Raw genomic sequence first — 19,981 nt, forward strand, 5'->3', positions numbered from 1 at the left:
TGACCTCTGATCATGCATGTGGCTCTTCTCTGGCCTCTCTCAAGCTTCTCCACATCCTTTTTGAATTGTGGAGCCCAAAACTGGACACGGTACTCCAGCTGCAGCCTCACCAAGGCCAAGTACAATGGGAGAACAACATCCTGGTATTTGCTTGAGAAGCATCTATGGATGCAAGCCAGTGTTTTGGTCGGTTTACTAGCTGCAGCATCGCATTGCAGGCTCATGTTCATCTTGTGGTCAATGATGACCCCCAAATCTCTTTCTTCCATACTGCTAGCCAGCATAGCACTGCCAAGCCTATAAGGGTGCTGCAGGTTTTGCCTCTCTAGGTGGAAAACCTTGCATTTTTAAGTGTTAAGTATTTTTCAGTGTTAAATAGTGTTAAATACAAACTTCCTCCTGCCAGCATAGCTATGTCCTTACCCTGTTTATGTCCACACAGATTCTCCTTCAGTCGGCTCAGGACCAGTGAATGAGCTCCAGCAGCATCTTCCACTTCCATGGGAGTGTGGGTCACATTATGGCCTAGCGATTCCTCGGTCTTCATGACGTTTTCACAACACTGCCTCAAGGCTTGTCCACATAGAGAGACAAAGTTATAGTCAGCAGAGATTTCACCAAGAAATGAAGGGAAGGACAGATTTCTATAGGTGAATAACAGAAGTCCAGGTTCCCAGCTCTCCCTTAGCCTCAGGCCCAGACCCTCAAAGTTGAATTCCTATCTTAATCTCTTTGTACTTCATCTATCTGTATGTTCATCTCTCAGTACCCTGTTTTCCTAGTGCTGCGGAGGATTCCTTCATTGGTTGTTCTGGGTGGTGAGGCACCAGCGGCATGCAGTGGGGAATGGGGGCAGACAGCATCACTAGATAGATCACGAGAAGAAGTCTGGAAAGGAGGGGCAAACTGTACCCACCTCGCTATACAGAGCATGGCCAGGGACTAGGATTATTGATTGGGGTCTATCTAACTCGAGGAGGCAGCTTGTCAATTCGAGGAGGCAGCTGGCCAATTTCACAGGGAAATCATAGGTCTGGCCACCATGTTCACGGGCTGATCACAACGGGGGCGGTCCCCGTACCTCTGATTGGCCTAGGGCCCCTGGTGGCCCCACCCCTTGTCACTGATGGGCTGCAAGGACTGTCCATCGTACGGCCCTGTGCCTCACCGCAGATTGGTTGGGAGGGTTATTGTAATGCAGCCCCACCTGTCTCCACTGATTGGTGGAGAGGGGTGGGGCCACATGACAGGCAACCCTCTCAGCCAATCAGTGGCACGGGACATGGACATCAGCCAACTTGGGCTGCTCTTCATGTAGGCAGCACCCCATCCCACCTTCCCCCCAGTGGGCTGCACAGCTGGGCCTCAGCACCGTGAGGACTGCTGGTTCCCTCTGGGGAGCTGGCATTTTATTTTTAGTAAGTTTTCTTTCTTCTTTTTTTTCCAATTTCAGAGGCATTGCCTGCTTTTGCGGGCAATGCCAGATTTCACAATTTCTGCATAATTGCAATTTCAGTAGGTCCCTAGTTATTGATTCTTCCCACTTGCACCTACAGCAATTACCCTAGATTCACATCACAGTGCGTGACAGGAGTGTCAGGCCCACAGAACTAAATAACACTTCATCTTTCCTCCATTTTGCTCTCTGCTCAAGAGGCTACCCAGCCAGTCACTTGTGAAATACAGGAATCCTCCTAGTGGACCAAGTCACCCAGGCAAAGTCACTTTCCAGTACTCACCTTGTAGGAATAAGAAGATTACACCTCCCTGCAGCACAGCCTTCATCCCAAGCATTAGAGCAGTAATGCACCAAGCTGAGCGCAGAAGATGGGGGCCTGGGAATAAGAAAGGAAAGCACTGGGTCTCAGCAGACAAAAGCTGCTGCAGCTCAGCACTGCTCACTTACATGTCAGCAGCTGGGTAATTTAGGCAGGAGTTGAGAAGATGAGATGTGAAAGTGCTTGTGGTTCTCATGGGGTGCAGACAGAAGTGCAGCTCCCTGCTATAACTCATGGTGCTTCACAAGAAGTGCCATGAATTACAGCAATCCCCCAGTCCCAACAGATGTTCACAGTTGGGTCCAGGGAGGTTCAGGGATCAAGCTGCACTTTAGAGTGCCTGCAAGTCTGCAGCAGCTCTCCCATAGCCCTGCCCCTCCCTCCTTCCAGCACTGGCATTGTCTTCAGAATGGGAGAGGGGAAAGGAGCAGAGAGAACTCAATTTGGAGGCTGGTCAGCCAGCACTGGAGGGTGGGGTGGGTGAATCAGAGTTCCCCCAAGGTGCAGGGGCTCCAATCCACCCTCTCTAGCCTCCAGCACTAGTCAGGCAACCCCCAGAACAAGCTCTTTGTGCTCCCTTCCCCTGCTCCCATTCTGAAAACAGAGCCAGGAGGGCTGGGCTGCATGTCCTGACATAAGTTTATGAAGGCGCTCTACTTTAGAGCACCTCCATCTGAATTCTCATGTAATAAGGGCTCAGACTATTGTGGTATTAGGCCCTTTTAAAGCATTCTGCAGCCATGCCGTTCTGTAAGGGCACAACCGTACAGTGCTTTCAGTGGTCAATCGTGCAACAAAATGTCACTTGTGTCAGCACCCCTGGTGGCTATGAGCCAAGTTGGGAAGTCATTGTCTAGATCCCAACTGGATGCTCAAAACTGCAACACAAGCTTCTTAAGTAGAGTAGATTGATTTAAATCAAGGCAATTTATATCAACCACTGATTTAAATCAGCAAGCCAAAACCCAGTTTAAATAATTAATTTTTATCAACACTCCCATTGTACATATGTTTTTAGTTGTTAAAGAAAGATATCTTTTCATTGGCTGACATAACAATTAAAATATTAATTTACAACTTAATACATCTTTTACAGTCGATTTGGTACATATGTTTCCAAGTTACACAAACTATTTAGAGAGAGAGAGAGAGAGAGAGAGAGACAAAGAGACAAGAGAAAGAACTTAACATATTTGGATCATTAGAAATCCTACATTTTAGTATAAAATGGTGAAATATATATTTCTAATTCACTAGATGATTAAGGGGAGCTGAGGGAATAGTTCTCCATCAGCAGGACAGGAAGATGAGGGCCTCAGTAGGAGGACTCAGGTGCCTACATACTAACACTAGGAGCATGAGGAACAAGCAGGAGGAGCTAGTGTGCATTATGATCTAGTAGGGATTACGGAGACCTGGTAGGACTCCTCACACAACTGGAGCGTAGCTATAGAGGGCTACACCCTGCATAGAAGGGACTGGGAAGGGAAGAAAGGGGGTGGCGTTGCTCTCTATGTGAAAGAGCAGTACACCTCCTTGGGTACATTGGCTCCAAAAATGAACAGCTTGAAACCTTCTGGGTTAAGTTGCGGGGGGAGGAACTTGATCTGGAGTTCACCCGAAAATTGACTGAGGCCTCACCGGCACATGACATGGTCGTCATGGGTGATTTTAATGATCCAGATATCTCCTGAGAGGAACACTCGGCCAAGCTGGATCGGTCGCGATCCTTCCTGACCTGTGTCAAGTAGCTCTTCCTGATTCAGGAGGTACACAGGCCAACCAGAGGTGACCTTCTGCTAGACTTGGTCCTGGCCAAATGAGATGACCTGGTGACCAACTCAAATATAGAGGGAAGTCTATCTACGAATCTATGAATGCTCATATTTGCTCATATTTGTATCAGCAATCCCCCAGTAATCTATTTGCTCATATTTGTATCAAGCTACTTTAAGATGGCATCTTGTATTTAATTAAACACACAAAACCAACACTTCAAATTTACTGAACAAAACCTTGATGGTTTAAACATAGAATTTTTTTTATCAAAACATGGTGCATATCAACAACTAACTAATTTATTAAACACTAGCATAACTGTTATAGTATTAGAATTATGAACTGTGTTTAGTGAATTAAACGAGTTATGCCAGGTCATCCTGAGGAAAATAGTTTACAATGCTTAAGTGAAAGTCATTTTATCTTAAGTTCCTACTTGCCTAATTCTCTTTAAAATGAGACAGTATTTTTTTTTTTACCTAGCCTGTTTTGAAAATTTTTACCCCCTTTCTTTCAAGGTTTTAGAACTCATAAATCTCATCCTCCTGCCCCTTTTTAATCATAGCCTGGAAAAGAAAAATAAGCTTTCCTGCTTTTTTAACTCCCAATCAATTTCTCAGTTTTGAATGAGTTGGTAAGTTATTGAGCAAATGGTTGTTTTTTCCATGAGCTGTAGAATAGGCTTCCATTATGGGTGCAGAGCCATAAATGCTCATAATTTGAGAACTGACCTAATCAGAGCTCAAGCAGAGAGAATAAAATGGGAGTTTGACACCATCCAGGTGGGCTCGGTAGATAAAACTTATCAAGGAATACAAATGATGGTGTCTGCTGGAGGCAGAGGTCTGGTTCTAACACCTGGGATGGCTTGCTGATCCTTTGCATCCAGTAGCATAGACCCTGTATCCCTTGCAAGGCTGGGCCCTCAATACATAAAATACTGTGCCATATTTTTAAAGTTTGACTTCAAAAGTTAGATTTTTCCCTTCATTCCTATATAAAGGAATATCGGCCTTTAACTCTAGAGTTTTTAGCTGAGGTTCATTAACTCAGCATTTTAGTTTATTTTAATTTTATTTTAATTATTTTAATGGATTATCCTAAATTTATATCTTAGCCTCTGCTGTACTAAATTCAAATTTATTTTAAGCTGATTTATTTTTAAAAAGGAGAATTTAATTGTAATTTAAATTTAATAAATTAAAATCCAATTTAAATTTTAAAAAATCTAATTTCTTTTATTTTTCTTTTAATCACAGATTTTTATCCACCCTGTTCTTATGTGACAGTGCCTTGTAAGCTGTGAGTTGGGATACCATCTTTAAGAGAAATGGTGCATCGGGTTCCCTTCAACCCATTTTCCATGAGCAGCCAAGTCTGGCATTGCAACTCACCACTACAAAGTACTTTTTACTTACGGAAAGCCACCCTTTTTTGCTCATACCGTTATCGGGCTGGACGGGACCCCCACAGAGAGGCTATGTTAGTAGACTTGTTCCTTTCTTAGCCATGACGCATCATGGTTTTGTTAATATTTCTGGGTTAATTTTGTTCATACTATAATAAAGTTGCATGCCTTAGTTTCCCATCTCTGATAGCAGTCCAAGGCTGAATAACACTTTGAAGGGGAAAAAAAAGAAAGGGCGATGTAGCATGAAACACCAGAATGGACTTTGGGAGATGTAGGTTATGGTCCTGCTCTGCGATAGGCTTCCTGTGTGATTAAATCAACTAACATTGTCCTTCTCCACAGGACAGGATCCTCATGCTAGTTCCACAGCTAGCATTAAGTTGGGAGAACACCAGTAAAGTTGGGGACACCATAATGAACATAGGAGCATAAGCAATGCCACGTGGGGTCAGAGCACAGGTCCATATAGCTCGGTGTCCTCTCTTACGAAGGGACATGGAATGGATGCTGAGAGAAAGAGCATTCACAGTGGGGCTAATCAGTTGACTAATCAGTTCCCTGTCCCTTTCCCTATATCACTTCTGGCATTCAGAGGTAGCTGCAGCAACTGATTTACAGCATCTGGGAGTTTCTCTCTCATTAAGCCTGTGCCTTTTCTTTCAGAATCCTTCAGATCCAGGGTACAGAAGCAAACCACTGCTCCTAAGTGAAATCTTGCAGTTTGAAGCTGGACACATGCCCCGAAACCTGTTTAAAAGACAATAGAGTGATGTCCACTAACATTGTTTCTTGCTGTATTTCTGTGCTTCTTTCCTGTGTTTATAACTTCCGTTACCAGTTTAAGATGTGAGACCTGAAGAAAGGTTCTTTGTGCCTGAAGTGTTGCCAAACATCTCTCCCAGCTATAAAAGAGAGCACAAAAAATCCCTTGCCTCTTCCTCTCTCTCTCCTCATTCTCAATAGGTTATCTATATGACAGCAGTAAAACTACTCCCAGTTCATGCTAGCAAGTCAGATCAGACTCAGACTGCAGAGTGCCCTTCCTCTGGCTCCTAAACAATTTACACATTTATGAAATGGAGCCCACACTGCCCTGGCACACAACCTCCCTGGAGTGGAAAATCTGATTCTGCTTCATGCTCAAAAGAAGCATGAAGGAGGCAAGAGCCAGCACAGAAAGCATACTCATGGCCATACATGTCAGTCCTACCTTTATGTGAGCTTCCTCTCCTCCCTTTTAATCTTGGGTTTGTGTAACCACAGCCAACCTTGTTCTCCATCTCTGTGCCTCTGAGCAAGTCTTGAAGCCACACTGTGCAGACAGCAAACACACATGAAAAGTTACTGGGGCAGGTCTACTGAGAGCTCCTGGAGGAAACAGATTGGCTCTATTCATTGTCTTGTGACTGTGCCCTGGAGTGATTGGTCCCTCCTGCCAGATATGTGGGCTATGCCTTTGCTGGTAATCATGTAGAGTGCTCTGCCAACCCCCAGTAGAGCCACCTACATGATTAAAAATTCAATATGTGGCTGAAGGCTTTGCTGAAGTGGAATATGATTACTTATCTGTTGAATGTGAGGCTAGTGCCAGAGCTGGGGATCAAAACAATGGGCCAGAACCTGTGAAACTATATATGAGACGATCTCCTTGGTTCCCTTGTGCATGTCGCTGACCCTTCCGTAGAGTCAGAACAGGATGTGGTTTGCCTTGAAAAGCACACACAAACCCTGCATGAAAGTAAAGCCTCGTTAAAATGACAAGTGAGTTCACTTATATAAGCCCAAACTTTTTACAACATTTGAATGACTGTTATTTCTTCACCTTAAGCCAATGGGAAGATTTGCAAATGTGAAGCTGGTTGGATCCTTGTGGGGAAGTGGCAGTGACATGATAAAACTCATGCTCCTTAGGAATGGGAGGCAGGGGAGAGTCAAACAAGGCTGCTGGACTTCAGCAAGGCAGATTTGAACTGACTCAAAGGAATAGCTGGTAAAGTCCAATGGACAGACAAAGGGATAGAAAAAGGAAGAACAGAAGGGCTGGATGTTCCTAAAGGACATAATACTGGAGGCTAACCAGCAAGGCACTACTGTGCAGGGTAAGGGTTAGGAAAACTACAAAGACCCAGCAGGTCAGGGAAATTCTGGCCAACTGTACTGAATTCAGGGCAGCAAGGCCTGACAAAGTTCAGCCCAGGGTACAGAAGGAACTAACTGTTGCTTTCTGTGCTGGTTCTTGCCTTCTGGAGTTTGGGAGAGTTCACATGTAAGCTGGGAGTTCGTTGCCCTTGCTGTGGGCAGCACCAAACACTGTGTGTGTGACTGACTCACTACAGTTGGCTACTGTGCAGACAACTGCCAATATAAGAAATCTGCACTACAGCTGGTATAATGAATCTGCACCTAGGCTTGTGTGTGGGGTGGACACCTGGTCCATAGTATTACAAGCACACACTGGAGTTCAGCAGAAGGGGGCTACAAGAATCCACCTAAACATAGACTCGCCCTGAAAGTGTCACCTGGGGTCCCTCCATATGGACATGATGTTTGGCTAATGCAGTGGACTTCCCCCTCAGTCACACTTTCTCTGGAGAAGGCACAAGTGGCACTTTCCTCTTTTACTTGCTTTGTTGGACACAAAGCCCTACACTAGAGGCACAGCAACTTGGAAAACCTAACTCTGAATCCATCAAGCTCATAAGACAGCCTCCTTTCCAGGACACTCATCTGAAAAGCATACAGACCACCCTCACTAGAGACCAGGGGCCTCAGATTTATGTGAACACATGGGACCCTCCTTGCCTCTGCCCTTGTTCTGGGCAGAAACTTAACCAGACCCTGACAACAGCAGATGATTTAATTTGGTGCAGATACTTCAGCCATGGGAGAAATATTAGGCTAGAAATCACAGCTACCAGGACTCTGGGAGAAATGAAATCAAAGCATTTGCCACATTTCAAACATTTTAGAAGGAAAATAAAACATTTTCGTTAAAAAAAACTCCCAATGAAATCTATTCTTCGCACAAATAAATAGATTTTTCTGGAAGTTTTGGCTGACATGAACATGCTGGCTATAAAATCCCATTCTTTTAGCTTTCCTGCTCAATACCAGGCTCAAGGATTCATTTCAAGCTGGAGCTAAGCAAGACTGATCTCCTGAACATTGTTCCTGGTTTAATCACTACCCAATACCATTTGAAAAGTTAAAATCCTATGTCAGACTGTGACACCAGGGAGCAAGGAATCCAGTCCCTCAGCAAAACATTGACTATACTGGAAATAGGAGAAGGGAATACTAGGAAGCACTAACTCCAGGACATGGGAACAGGCAAACGCAGGCAGGTAGAAGGGGCAGGCAGACAGCTGTATCAAGTCCCTGTCCCCAAAGATGGGGGAGGAAGATTGTGGCTTCAGTGAGAACAGACCTCAAAAGAGCAACCAAGACTGGGACCAGTTATCACACAAGAGGGCTGTTTAATAGATCAAAGCCAGGTCTGGCAAGAGTCTTCCTTTCCACTAGAGCAGTAGCTGCCACAGTCACAGGCCTCTCTGGAAGGCTGTTGTTGCAGTCTGTTGCAGTATCTAATAAGGAGCCCAGCAGCAGAGCCTTCAAACCCAGAGGTGGGAAGTGCCTCAGTACGAATCATCTCCTGGGTCTCCCCTCAAAACCCCAGTTTTGCTTTGGAGCAGGGGGAACACCTGTACAGAACACCTTGTTCTTCACTGTGAGACAGGCAGGCCAGTGATACTGCCCAGTCTGGGCACTCAGCCAGGCTTCCAGGCATGGAGAAGCAGTAACAGAGATGGAGACCATTTCGTATCCCTTTTGGCAAGGCAGTGACAGGCTGGGCTAGGGGTAGAGACAGAGATGGTTAATGCCTCCTTCTCCAGGATTTCCCTAATACTTGCCCCAGGCTGGGACAGCGCCAGGAAGTCATGCCCCAGTGCTCGTTACAGTTCTCACCTTTACAGGCAGACTGCTTTCCAGCTCTTTGTCTCGGTCCACCCCATTTGAACTCTGTTGGAACCCACAGGTGGGTGGGCTGTCATGTTGCCCCCATGACAAGTGTAGGCATGCACGGGTTCCCAGACCTCCTGACTTCCCCAGATGGCAATATGTGTCCCTCCTCCATGCCCTCAAGACGTTCTCCCCATTGCCTCCACAAAGGTGGCAGAAGCAGTGACCTTGCAGTTGGGCAGGAGCCACGAGTTGATCTGTGATCAACCCCACCTCCTGCTTTGAGCAGCCCTGCCCCTCTGCCCTCCCCACTTCTGCTCCCCCCACATCTCCTCCCATGCTCCAAGATTGCAGAGCTTCCCACCTCATTCTCTGCTTGCGAGTAAGTTTTGGGGGTTTTTTTGCAGCCAGCCCACCAAAAGTCAACCAACCAGAAATCAACAGCAGTGACAGCAGTTCCCAGAGAAACAACTACACCAAATGCCCCTGAAGTAGCTGGGCAGGTACAGGGTGCCAGACAGGGCAGGAAAGCATTTACCTCTTCACATAGGGGGATCTTGTGGAACACTTCCATCACACTCGTGGCACACCAGTATGCCAGGGCCAACCCAATGGGAATCACTGACCTACGCTCTGGTATGGAACAGAAACACCCAGGTACAAACATAATTGCATGTTAAGCCCCCAGAAGCAGTCAAAGAAAAGCTATGACTACCTAGCATTTGATGCTGTACCATGTAGCTCAAGTCTAGTGTTTAGGATGCTTGCCCAGGGCGTGGGAGACCCAGGTTTTACACACTCCCTACACCCAGAGGGAGCAAGAAACTGCATTTCCCACTTCCCAGCAAAAGGCTTGACTCACCAGGCCATTTATGTCCTAAGGAGCTTACAACCTCATAGGAGAGGAACATCCAGGTTTCCAGTCTCTACTGCCAGGCTTATTTCTGTTTTTCAGTCAATGGCTGCCTAAAGTGAAATATAGACAGAGCAGAACCCAGGGCTCTCATGCCTTAGAGCAGTGCTGCCACCACCAGGCCAAAACACAGGCTCCTGTTTCTTTCTTCTTGTAGCTCCATGACTCACACTCGTTACAGCCTTGTGATCCTGTTTCACCACAGGGAATGGAGGCTACCCTCTCCCAAACTAGTTTATATCCCAGTAGTGAGGGCATGTCCCTGGAAAGCATTTCTGGGGCAAGTACTCTACCCACTAGGTGAAGAAGAAGGTGGACACCCACACCGCTAGCTGTGCACTGGGCTCAGCACTGTGAATGTGAGTTAGATGTAGGTTTTATCAACTCCCTTGTCAAGGTCAAAGGTAGCATTTTGGTGCCTCCCAGCACCGCTCTGAATCCCAACAGATCATAGGCAAGAACTAGGTGCTGCATTGCTTCTCTTTTCTCCACAGGAATCACTTCAGAAGAATGCATGGTGCCTTAATGTAGGCATCTAAGGAGCTTTGCTCCTAGTGGAAGCACTCAAAAAGACCTGCACTTGTTGGGGTATGGCCATTAGAAAATGCTAGCTCCTGAGAACTCTAATTAAAACAATCCCAACCCAGAGCTCATATTTAGGCATCCACAGTGTGCAAGTAGGACCTTAGAAACAGGCTAAATGTATCCCATAGCACTTAAACATTGAGTCACGGAATGCCAAGATGTCTTAAGCTTGTTTTACATGTGCCCATATGTGTGCTTACTTTATGTGCGCCTGAGAGCAGAGACTGCTCTGGGGAGACCCCTAGTGGCAGAAAGGGGGAGGCTCAGCTGCCAGTCACCAGGGCTGCACAGCTGCTGGTTGCTGGGGCAACTGGTAAAACCAGCTGACAGAAAGGGGCAGGGCTTATCCCTTAAGCCCAGGTAGGAGGCCAGGAGGGCAGTCCCTCTCCAGCAGCTGTAGGAGTAGGGACTCAGCTCGGACAGACAGAGGGGAGGACTCTGGCAGTGAGAGCATCCCCTGGTCACTGCTGGGGTTCGGGAGCCCTCCTTCCCCCCTGCTCCCTCACTCTCTGGTAGGGAGTAGATTTTGTTTGACCGGACGGTCTAGTTTTTATGTTGTAGCCCAGGGGCTTTATGTTTTATGTTCACTGTTTTGACCAGAGGACCAGGTGAGGCTGTTAGGGGTTGGAGGAGGCCTCATAGGGACTCCCCAGTAGTGTGGGGGTTGCTGGCACCTGAGAGGGCGCAGCATTTGTGGGGTGCAGTGGCCCTAACCCCAGAGCGAGAGGGGGGCAATGAGGAGCCCCAGGGCGAGAGAGGGGCTGGCATAAAAGAGACACCAGCGCAGGCCAGCGGGGGCGTGGCAGAACCGGAAGGAGGCAGTGGGGGAGCTGAAGCCGTCCGGAGTACCTGCCAGCGGATGTGAGCCATCCTCCAACAGGGCAGGACCTTCTGGAGGAAGGGTAAGCCACAAAAGGGCTTCTGAGCCCGGGCAGCGGGTCCAGCAAGGCCACGGACTGTTTGCAGCCGTCCGGGAGCGGCGGGAACCCAGCCAGGGCCGGGTACCATATAAACTGTAATTAGGGGCAATCACTGGCTGTGAAACCGTAGCTCCTGTAAGGAGGAGCTGAGTAGCTCCAAGGAGCCCTAGTGAGGACTGAAGAGCTCATGGAGAGCTAGAGAAGGGGTTTTAACCCCACGGCATACAGGGGAATATCGGAGGACGTCTGCTGAGGGTCGAAGCAGCCACCACGATCTAGAGAACCCCTGGCCGTAGCATTTTGTTTACCTTTGCATTTCTTTTACGGACAATCTGAGTGATCTATGGACATGTGGCCTGCTCTGATAGGCAGCCACCACCCGGTGGAACAGGCGAGGGTGTAGGGGTGGCGGAGCCCTCATCAATGCGGGACCCGCAGGACGCTAAGAAGTCTAATATTTGGACGACACGCACCGGATCATCTGAACCAATCGGTATTACCATCAAAGTCGTGGCAGGAGAGGCAAGCGCGTGTAAAACGTCCAACCACAGGTGAGCCGCTCCTTGGCGACCGATAAGCGGCCCCGACGTGGGGAGGCGGTAGCTACCTTCCCCCCGACAACCAGAGGACCAGGTGAGGCTGTTAGGGGTTGGAGGAGGCCTCACAGGGACTCCCCAGTAGCATGGGGGTTCCTGGCGCCTGAGAGGGCACAGCATTTGTGGGGTGCAGTGGCCCTAACTCCAAAGCGAGAGGGGGGCAACGAGGAGCCCCAGGACAAGAGAGGGGGCAGCAAGGAGTCCCAGGAGAGGGGGCAATGAGGAGACCCAGGGCGAGAGGGAAGCGGGCAGCAAGGAGCCCTGGGAGTAAAGAGGAGGGCCAGAACATAACAAGGCCCAGGTCAAACCACGTCAACTCCATCTACGAGGCTTGGGCTGCGGTGTAGGGGAGGAAAAGGAGCCGCAGGTAGCGCCCCTGTCACTGGGGCGCAGAAAAAATGGGCAGCCTCCCACTGATTACAACCATCTTCTAATCAAGTAAGATCAAGGCATGGCAGGAGAGTAAGCAGGAGGTTGGCCCATTACAGGAGGGTGGAGCCACTCCCAGAAAGGCTCCGACATTGATACTCCTATCACAGTGCCTGATCCTCTTCTAGATCATGGTATACACATAAGAGGTCGAGTCAGATGCCTGATGAATCTGTTCTGGCTGACAAGCCCAATCTGAGTGACAAAGCTTGTTACAAATTTCACAGATCCATATGTTGTCTGAGTTGAAGTCCAAATTTATAACATGCTTTCCTCTTTCTCACATTGCTTCCACCAGGATCAAAGCCAATTCATGTTGAGCTACACCCAGTGCCAGACGTTCCCTCCAAATCAGATAGGAATTTGCATGCTTCTCCCAGCTTTCTAGGTTGATGTTAACTTCATATCATTTTTGCACACACGTGGTGGTACCACCATACGGTAATGGCAGCAGAGACACAGGGCAGCCCATGGCAAGCTCTGGGTAGCTGCAGCAGGGAACTTCTGGCAGCAGGAGGGGGAGGGACTGCTTTCCACCTTCACTGAGCAACAGCTCCTGTCCCATGCCGCAGCTGCTCAGCTTGGGTGGGCAAGCCCAGCAGAGGTGTGTAGGTCCCTGCCGATACCATGGGGCTTTGGCCAGCAGCAGCCAGAAGGAGCTGCTGCCACCTGGGCTGTCTAGAAAGTCAGGCTCATTGCGGAGCCACCAGAGCCCCATGGCAGGATGCGCCACAGATGGGCTGTGGTCGAGGTTGTGTCCAGGTTCCAGCCAATTTGCTCCTGCAGAGGCAAGTCCTAAGTGGGCAAAGGGCTGCAAACTGCTGATGGTGATGGGGAGGCACCACGGGAGGCACCATACCTGCCCCCCACTCCCCTCCAATATCCATCCACACCACCTCACAAACCCCACTCCCACACGCTCCCCCATAAAACCTCCCTCTCTACACACACACACACACACACACACACACACACACACACCTGTGCACCTCTGGTCACTATGCACACACCCCACCACACACACACACACACCCCCGCACATCCCACACCCATCCCCCACACACACCCCAGCTACCCTCATCCTCCACACACCCCACAAACCCCAAACCCACCCACACATCCCCACAAACACTCCCCCTCATAAACCCCCCATAGCCACCCACCCCCACACCCATTCACATACACACACACACAAACACACACACACACAGCTCCCCCACAAACTCCACACCCACCCCTCCAAGGGGAGGGACCTCCAGTAGCAAAGGCTGGGGTTAGGAGGCAGCAGGACTTCCAGTCCCAAGATGGGGACCAGGGCCAGGGCATCTGTCAAAGAGCAGGGATACTCTTGTAGCTCTCAACAGCTCACCAAAACTCATTAAGCAGCCCCTCTAGCCAAAATAATTGCCCACATCTGGGCAATTATTAGAAGATGATAAGGGGGAGGAAGTAGAAATCTTTCCTCTTTCAATAATTAGTTTGTCATAGAGTTTGCACAGACAGTTTGAGGTCATTTTACATGTCCCAAGAAAACCTTCTATAAAAAGTTATTTATTTTGCACCATAGTTCTCAAGGAGGATTTCCATCGTTTCTATGGCTGAATTTGTGCTCCAATAAATTTGATTCTTTTTTGTGAATAAACAGCTAGCATGCTGTGTCTAGAAATATGATTTTAGAGCTGGCTCAGATAAGTGATCATTTTTCCTGGATTTTTTCATCTATTTCACCATATATGTAGTTAGGCTATGGCTTAGACCAGAAAATATTTATAGGGCAACAATATCTAAGGTTTGTTATGTTAAGTATTTTATTCCACTCAGTATCATGACTGCTATAATTAATCTCATTACAACAGAACTACCCTCTGATCCTATCAGCTCAGTAGTAGCTATAGCCTCACCATTATAGTAGGAAAAGTTGTTCTTGGGATTATCCAACTGATATGGAAGAGTGTTCATCCAGGACCCCCCACCTCTCTGCTGGCTTTGTTTTCTCCACTGACACCATGATCCAGAATTTTAATTTGTGTACATATTGTGAACTCTAACCCACAGATCCACATGTGAAGAAAGTGAACAGATTTACACATATCCAGCTATGTCCTAAGGGGAAAGTGTGCTGGACTGAAGCTGAGACATGCTGCACAGCCATTTCTTTTTTAACCGGCACTTTGCTGCAGAGATGGAGGATAAAGCTGTATGGCCACAGTTTTCATGATGTGACATGTTTATATAAAATCTGGAAAAAAGACAGTAATTAGAATAGAACATCCAAGGCAAAAATTAGTGAATGTCAGAAGCTCCATGCTGACATTGCTTACCACTCGGCCCGAAAAAGTTAGGGAGAAAGATGTACAGAATAATTTTAATTACTTTAATTTAGAATTGAGGAGGACCGAATGTGAGGTTTTTGCCATCTCTCTCAAATACGAAAACTACCAAGCTGTCCTAAAACAGATTGGAGCACAACAGAATGGGTTGCTAGGTTACTGGAGTTACTGGTGTGTCTGGAATGACAGTTCACAATTAAAAAACAGAGCTGAACATGAAAGAATGAGCCAAAATCTCTCCTCAGTTGGGTAGAAGGGTTAAAGCCCACCAAAATGCTGCCAGGAAACCATAAAAGTATGAAGTGTCATCAGTGTAGCACTGTCCTCTTCTCTCTGAGACTGTAGAGAAGCTTTTCTGCTAGGTCTGTTTGGATGAATAGTGGGAGACATAGCTGTAGGCAGCAGCAGATCACCAATTTGGCAGAAAAAAATCACCTGAACTAATGCTTGAGGAGGCTGCACAATTTGCACTGGGGCTTCTGGGACCTCGGCAAGTGTTGGGAGCCCTTCTTTGTGTGGTTTGGTGAGTGCTTAACTCACAAGACTCATGTGGCAGGTAAATTCAAGGTATTTCTAATATTACATATAGGTAACTCCTGCTAAAGGGACAGCTTTGTCCCTCTGCTAGGATCAATTTCCTCTATCGTCTAGTAGAATTGTGTAGGAACTACTTAATGCTATCATGACCACAAGAACCCAATATGTGTACAGACAAATAAAAGGCAGGTGGCAAAATTCAACCAAATAGATGGCTCCACACCCGATCTCATGAATCCAAAAGAAATATGAAGTAACTCAATTGCAATAATGAAGTTTTTTCCTGTGCTCTTCTCACACATGCAAACATGGAAACTATTCTGATATCTTACTTTCCTCCTTCTCCAAATAACTAAAAAGATGTGCTGCTCCTTGGCAATGTATAAAAACAGTTCAGTGGTCAACAGCCTGGGTTTCTGAGGGGAACAACAGCATCAGTCCTCACTACAGCCAGGTTTTGTAGTGACATTGTTATTTTAGTTAGTGGTGTGGTTTTTACTAAAAGAGAGCTACTAATGTATCTACCCTAGAGTGGAAGTAGTGACACCAGTATAAAGGGACCTTATACAGCCACAGAGTATTCCCCTTCCCCCAAGGGGTTAGAAAGTCCAGCATAAATATTTTTATAACAGTTTAACTGTGTGCACACTGGTTAAATATTGCTGCATTATTTCTACCAGTGCAATTAAAGCAGGACATGCTTGCATTTAGGTAAACCTTATGTCCTGAGTCTCCCCTTGCAGGGTAGGTCCAAAAGAGAACTCACAGGTTCGTGTCAAGCGCCTCTCCACTTAGCCAGTGGAACGCATCTCCTTCCTTGTACAGCCCAATCCAGAAGTCTCTCGTGCGCATCCGATTCATTATGAAATGCTAAACAAAGAAGATGCGGCAAATAATGTTTCCTCTGTGAAATTAACCTTTCTAGGGTTACTCCACAAAGAAGAGCTAAAAAGGACTCCCAAGCATATTTTATCACCAAATGTTCTAGGTCTGAATCTTCCTGCCCTCTACTTCATATTGTCCATTTCTCATGGATACACATCTCTGTCACACAATAAACTGGATTTCAGTTTGCTCAGGGAAAAAGTGATGAAATTACAGGAATGGTTAGGGATAAAGGGGGTATTAGAAACCTTACCATTTCTTGTTTGCTTTCAATCACCGCAAGGGAAGCTCCATGTGCAAAGCAGAAGTTCTGACTAGAAGTCCAGTCTGCCTGCTCTTCTGAGAGATAATAGCATTTCTTCTGATAATACAGCCAGTCGTCAGGGCATGGCTCGATGTGTGGCAATCTGGGAGGTGCTTTATGTGGAATGAAGCAAACATTATTATATTAGCATAAAGTGTTGACATTTATCCATTTACTCCAAGTTAACCCTGAGGACTGTAGCCAAGTGCTTCGGTTCTGCAACAATGCAGTAAACAGGAAATTTTGCTGGAGCTTCCCGTATATAAAAAAATTTAGGCTTGTACTGAATTACATATGAAACGGAATAATGCCATGCAATCAAAATAGTAGGATCTAACTCAGGGATATCACACCTTTTGGGCTCTGCAGGCTGGTTCTGGACCACAGAGCTGGACAACCAACAAATGGCAGCAATGGCATTAATCCTCACGGCTGCTAGAGCCATTGTTTCAGTGCAGCTCCAAGCCCAGACACTTAGCACTGCTGTTGCTCACCCCCTTTTTCCTCTGCTGCCAATCTCAGACACCAGGGGTTTCAGAGATGTATGAGGATTAATGCCACTACTGAAAGGGCTCTGGCAGTCACAGCTATGAGCCCCACCAGGCAAGTCCAGCCCACAGCCTGGATGACCCACCTCCATGAGCTGTACACAGCCTGCAGAGCATCTATTTTGAGACCCCAGCTCTAGCTTATGTTAACAATATGCTTATTTTATGCTGCTCTCTCCTCAAATTATTAATTGGCAAAGGGCTACTGACTTCTATATTGAAATTTCACAACAAATAGTTGGTTGGGTACCAAGAGGCAGGAAACTGGATATTTTGGCAAATGTGGGGTCTGTTTGAGGCTTCCAGGATATTGGAGATTTGAGACTGTGGGATAAAACTGATGGATAAAATGTTAAAGTGGGGCTCAGGCCCAGACCCACAAGAGAACTTTTAAACACCTGGTCTAAAGGGACGATGGTGGGACGTGGCAAGGTGGCAGCTGTGGGACTGAGGGCACTGTACGGTCACCTAGCAATCCCATCTGTGGATTCAGAATCAAAATGCCTGCCAACAGTCAGGAACACTTAAACTCTTTGAACGTGAACTGCTCTGAGTGCTACACACAAAAAGGACTCAAAAGGCCCACTTGCCCACTCACTCTGAATGAATGGAAAGCTTTTCCTGGCAAATCCCATCAGCACCCACAGAATTCAAGGTTATGTTACAAACAGGAAAAGCTTCATTCACTGGCAACTTGTGGTGCTTTGTTGTGCCAGCTGGACACAAAATAGAAGATGAAGGAGGCATGGGAGATGATCTTAGAGCAGGATCAGAAGAACAGGAACTTGCGGGAGAAGCTAGTGGCTCTGTAACTAGCAGGCTTCTCCTGTCGTACCACGACCCAGAAGACCCCAAGCTAGGAGATAAGTATGAGAGACAGAGACAGAGAAGTCCCTCCCTTCCAACAGCTTCCTTATCTTCAAAAGTTTACTTACACCAGCTATACCACAGCAAGAGGAGAATCACAGCCACAGCAGTGGTTATTCCAGCAATCCGCCTCCAAAACCAAAGGTGAGAACAGTGGTCTGAAAAGGAAAGGAGCAGAGAAGTTTTGATGAATGAAACACATAAAGAACTGAAGCGATCATGAAGTCAGATTAAAACAAATTCGAACCAGGACACCTGAACCTGAGTAGCTAAATGACCCGGTGCTCAGAGGGGGTGACACCCGCAACTCTCTTGAAGTCAAGGGGAGCTGAAAGTACTTGATGTCTTTTGATAGGCAGCCTCAATAGAGCTGCAGGGACCAGATCTTCAAAGATGCCTGAGCCCCCAAATTATAATTTGCCTGGGTGGGATGTCCAGTTTCCTTCCGAGTTGTTAGCTAGAGGTGCCCTTCTCCTCAAAGGATGGGCAAGTGAAATGCTAATGTCAGGGGGACAGAGAGACAGTCTCCCCTAGAGACACCCAACATCTCTCCTCCCAGACACCCGACAACATCCTCAGCACACACCCGCCACCCACACTCACCCACCAAGCAGCTGTGATGCCTGGCATGTGTGGTGCGTGCAAGCATGAGAAGAGGGGCCTTGCAGGAGCTGGAGGGGAAGGTGGAGAGGACACAGAGCGGGGAGGGAAGAGTTGGGAGCAAGGGAGACCAGGGCAGGAACCAGAGCACAGGTGGGACACTGGGCACAGAAGGGAAACCTCTGAGGCAGGTGTGTCAGATGCGAAGCGGTGTGGGGCTGCTCCAGGAGCCGGATCAGGCCCGCCGTCCCACTGCTCCGTGCCCAAACCGGATCCAGGGCCTGGTCAACGGGGTGGCACCGTATGGTTCACAGGCCTGCTCGGGGGAGGGGCGGCGCAAGCCCTTGCCCAAGGTTTCGCTGCCCCTCAGCCTGGGGCCGGCATCCTAGCAGCAGCAGAGGCGCTGTGAGCTGTGGGCTCAGGGCAGCGCTGGGCAGCGCCTCTCCCGCTCGAGCACCGCTTACCCCAGACGCTGCGCCGGCGGCTGCCGTTGGGGCCGCCCGGGCTCTCCACCTGCACACTGCACACGCCCAGGGTCTCCGCGGGCGGCGGCGGCAGCAGTTTCCACAGGACGCCGGGGTCGGACTTGGAGCGGCGGTGGTGGTGGCGGCGGCGGAGCCAGGCCGGCTCCCCCCGGGACCAGGCCGCGGCGCCCCGGGCCTCCATCCCGCTCCCCGACGGACAAAGAGGGAGCGCGCCGCTTTCGCTTTCGCTTCCCGCCGCGCCTTGCCGCCGCACACTGAAGTACACGTACACACAGCTAACCCTGGGTAGTACATACACACACACGCTAGGCTTGGGTGCGGTGAGCCATACACACCGAGACAGGGACGTGCTGATCAGAAAGGCACATCATTCTCTTCCCACTAGAAATTCCAAAAAAAAAGTTTAAATGGTAATTAAGCAAATCTGGAAATGATGAACTTCCCCTAGAGGCAGGAATTTAAAAAAAAATAAAGTGCTGAAAACTTTTAGAAATGGTGCTTTCCTTGCTGGAAATGTCTCCAGGGCTTCCCATGTTACTTGATGTCTCAGGAGTCCACCCAGAGATGCTGGGTTGCTCCAGGAGTCCTGGAAGTAGCTGGGCTGTGAACTTGGGCTCCCACGGTGCGGCCGGCCTGGGAGGGTGGGTACTATGGTGCCGTACTGACATACATTGGTAAGGCTTCAATATTACTGTCTAACACCTCTGTATATTAAAAATGTCAGCTCTTGTGGTTTTTGTTTTGGCGTGGAGGCTTCATTTCAGTCATTGCTTTCATTTTTCAGTTGCTTTCTTTGCTTTTTTAATTTCAGTTGTCTTAGTACTTTTCCCTTCTCTGTTCACTCGTATTTTATCAGGAGGTCCATGGACACTTCTCTGTGTACAGTTGGTTTGAGATGCTTTTCATATGCAGTTTTGGTGGGTTTTTTACAGTCCCCACTTTTTCAGACAATGGAATCCTTACAGAAAACATTTTAAAGTTGAAATCAGAACATTTTGTTTACAGAAATGGCCAATTTCCAAAGCATTTTGACAAATTCCACAGTATTTTTTAA

At 47.7% G+C, this 19,981-nt stretch overlaps 1 protein-coding gene across 1 annotated transcript; it reads right to left on the reverse strand.

The window, feature by feature from the left end:
- Positions 1-13,904: 13,904 nt before the first annotated feature.
- Positions 13,905-19,252, reverse strand: LOC109316039 (C-type lectin domain family 2 member L-like). The gene is made up of 5 exons (XM_019543998.1): positions 18,907-19,252; positions 17,911-18,000; positions 16,377-16,540; positions 16,005-16,108; positions 13,905-14,610 (listed from the first exon to the last, which is right to left on the reverse strand). Exons 1-5 carry the CDS (start codon positions 19,106-19,108, stop codon positions 14,475-14,477), a joined length of 696 nt encoding a protein of 231 aa, XP_019399543.1. The 5' UTR covers positions 19,109-19,252; the 3' UTR covers positions 13,905-14,474.
- Between the last annotated feature and the right edge of the window lie 729 nt (positions 19,253-19,981).

The sequence above is a fragment of the Crocodylus porosus genome, unplaced genomic scaffold (assembly GCF_001723895.1).
Source record: "Crocodylus porosus isolate Cpor-Errol unplaced genomic scaffold, CroPor_comp1, whole genome shotgun sequence".
Classification (NCBI taxonomy): Eukaryota; Metazoa; Chordata; order Crocodylia; family Crocodylidae; genus Crocodylus; species Crocodylus porosus.

Bases quoted from the DNA above. Each gene is read 5' to 3' on its own strand.
- LOC109316039 (XM_019543998.1), bottom strand. From the start codon at position 19,108: ATGGAGGCCCGGGGCGCCGCGGCCTGGTCCCGGGGGGAGCCGGCCTGG. The intron at 16,541-17,910 runs GTAAGTAAACTT...TTCCACATAAAG, and splicing joins CTTGCTGTGGTATAGCTGGT to CACCTCCCAGATTGCCACAC. The intron at 16,109-16,376 runs GTAAGGTTTCTA...TTCTTTGTTTAG, and splicing joins TTGAAAGCAAACAAGAAATG to CATTTCATAATGAATCGGAT.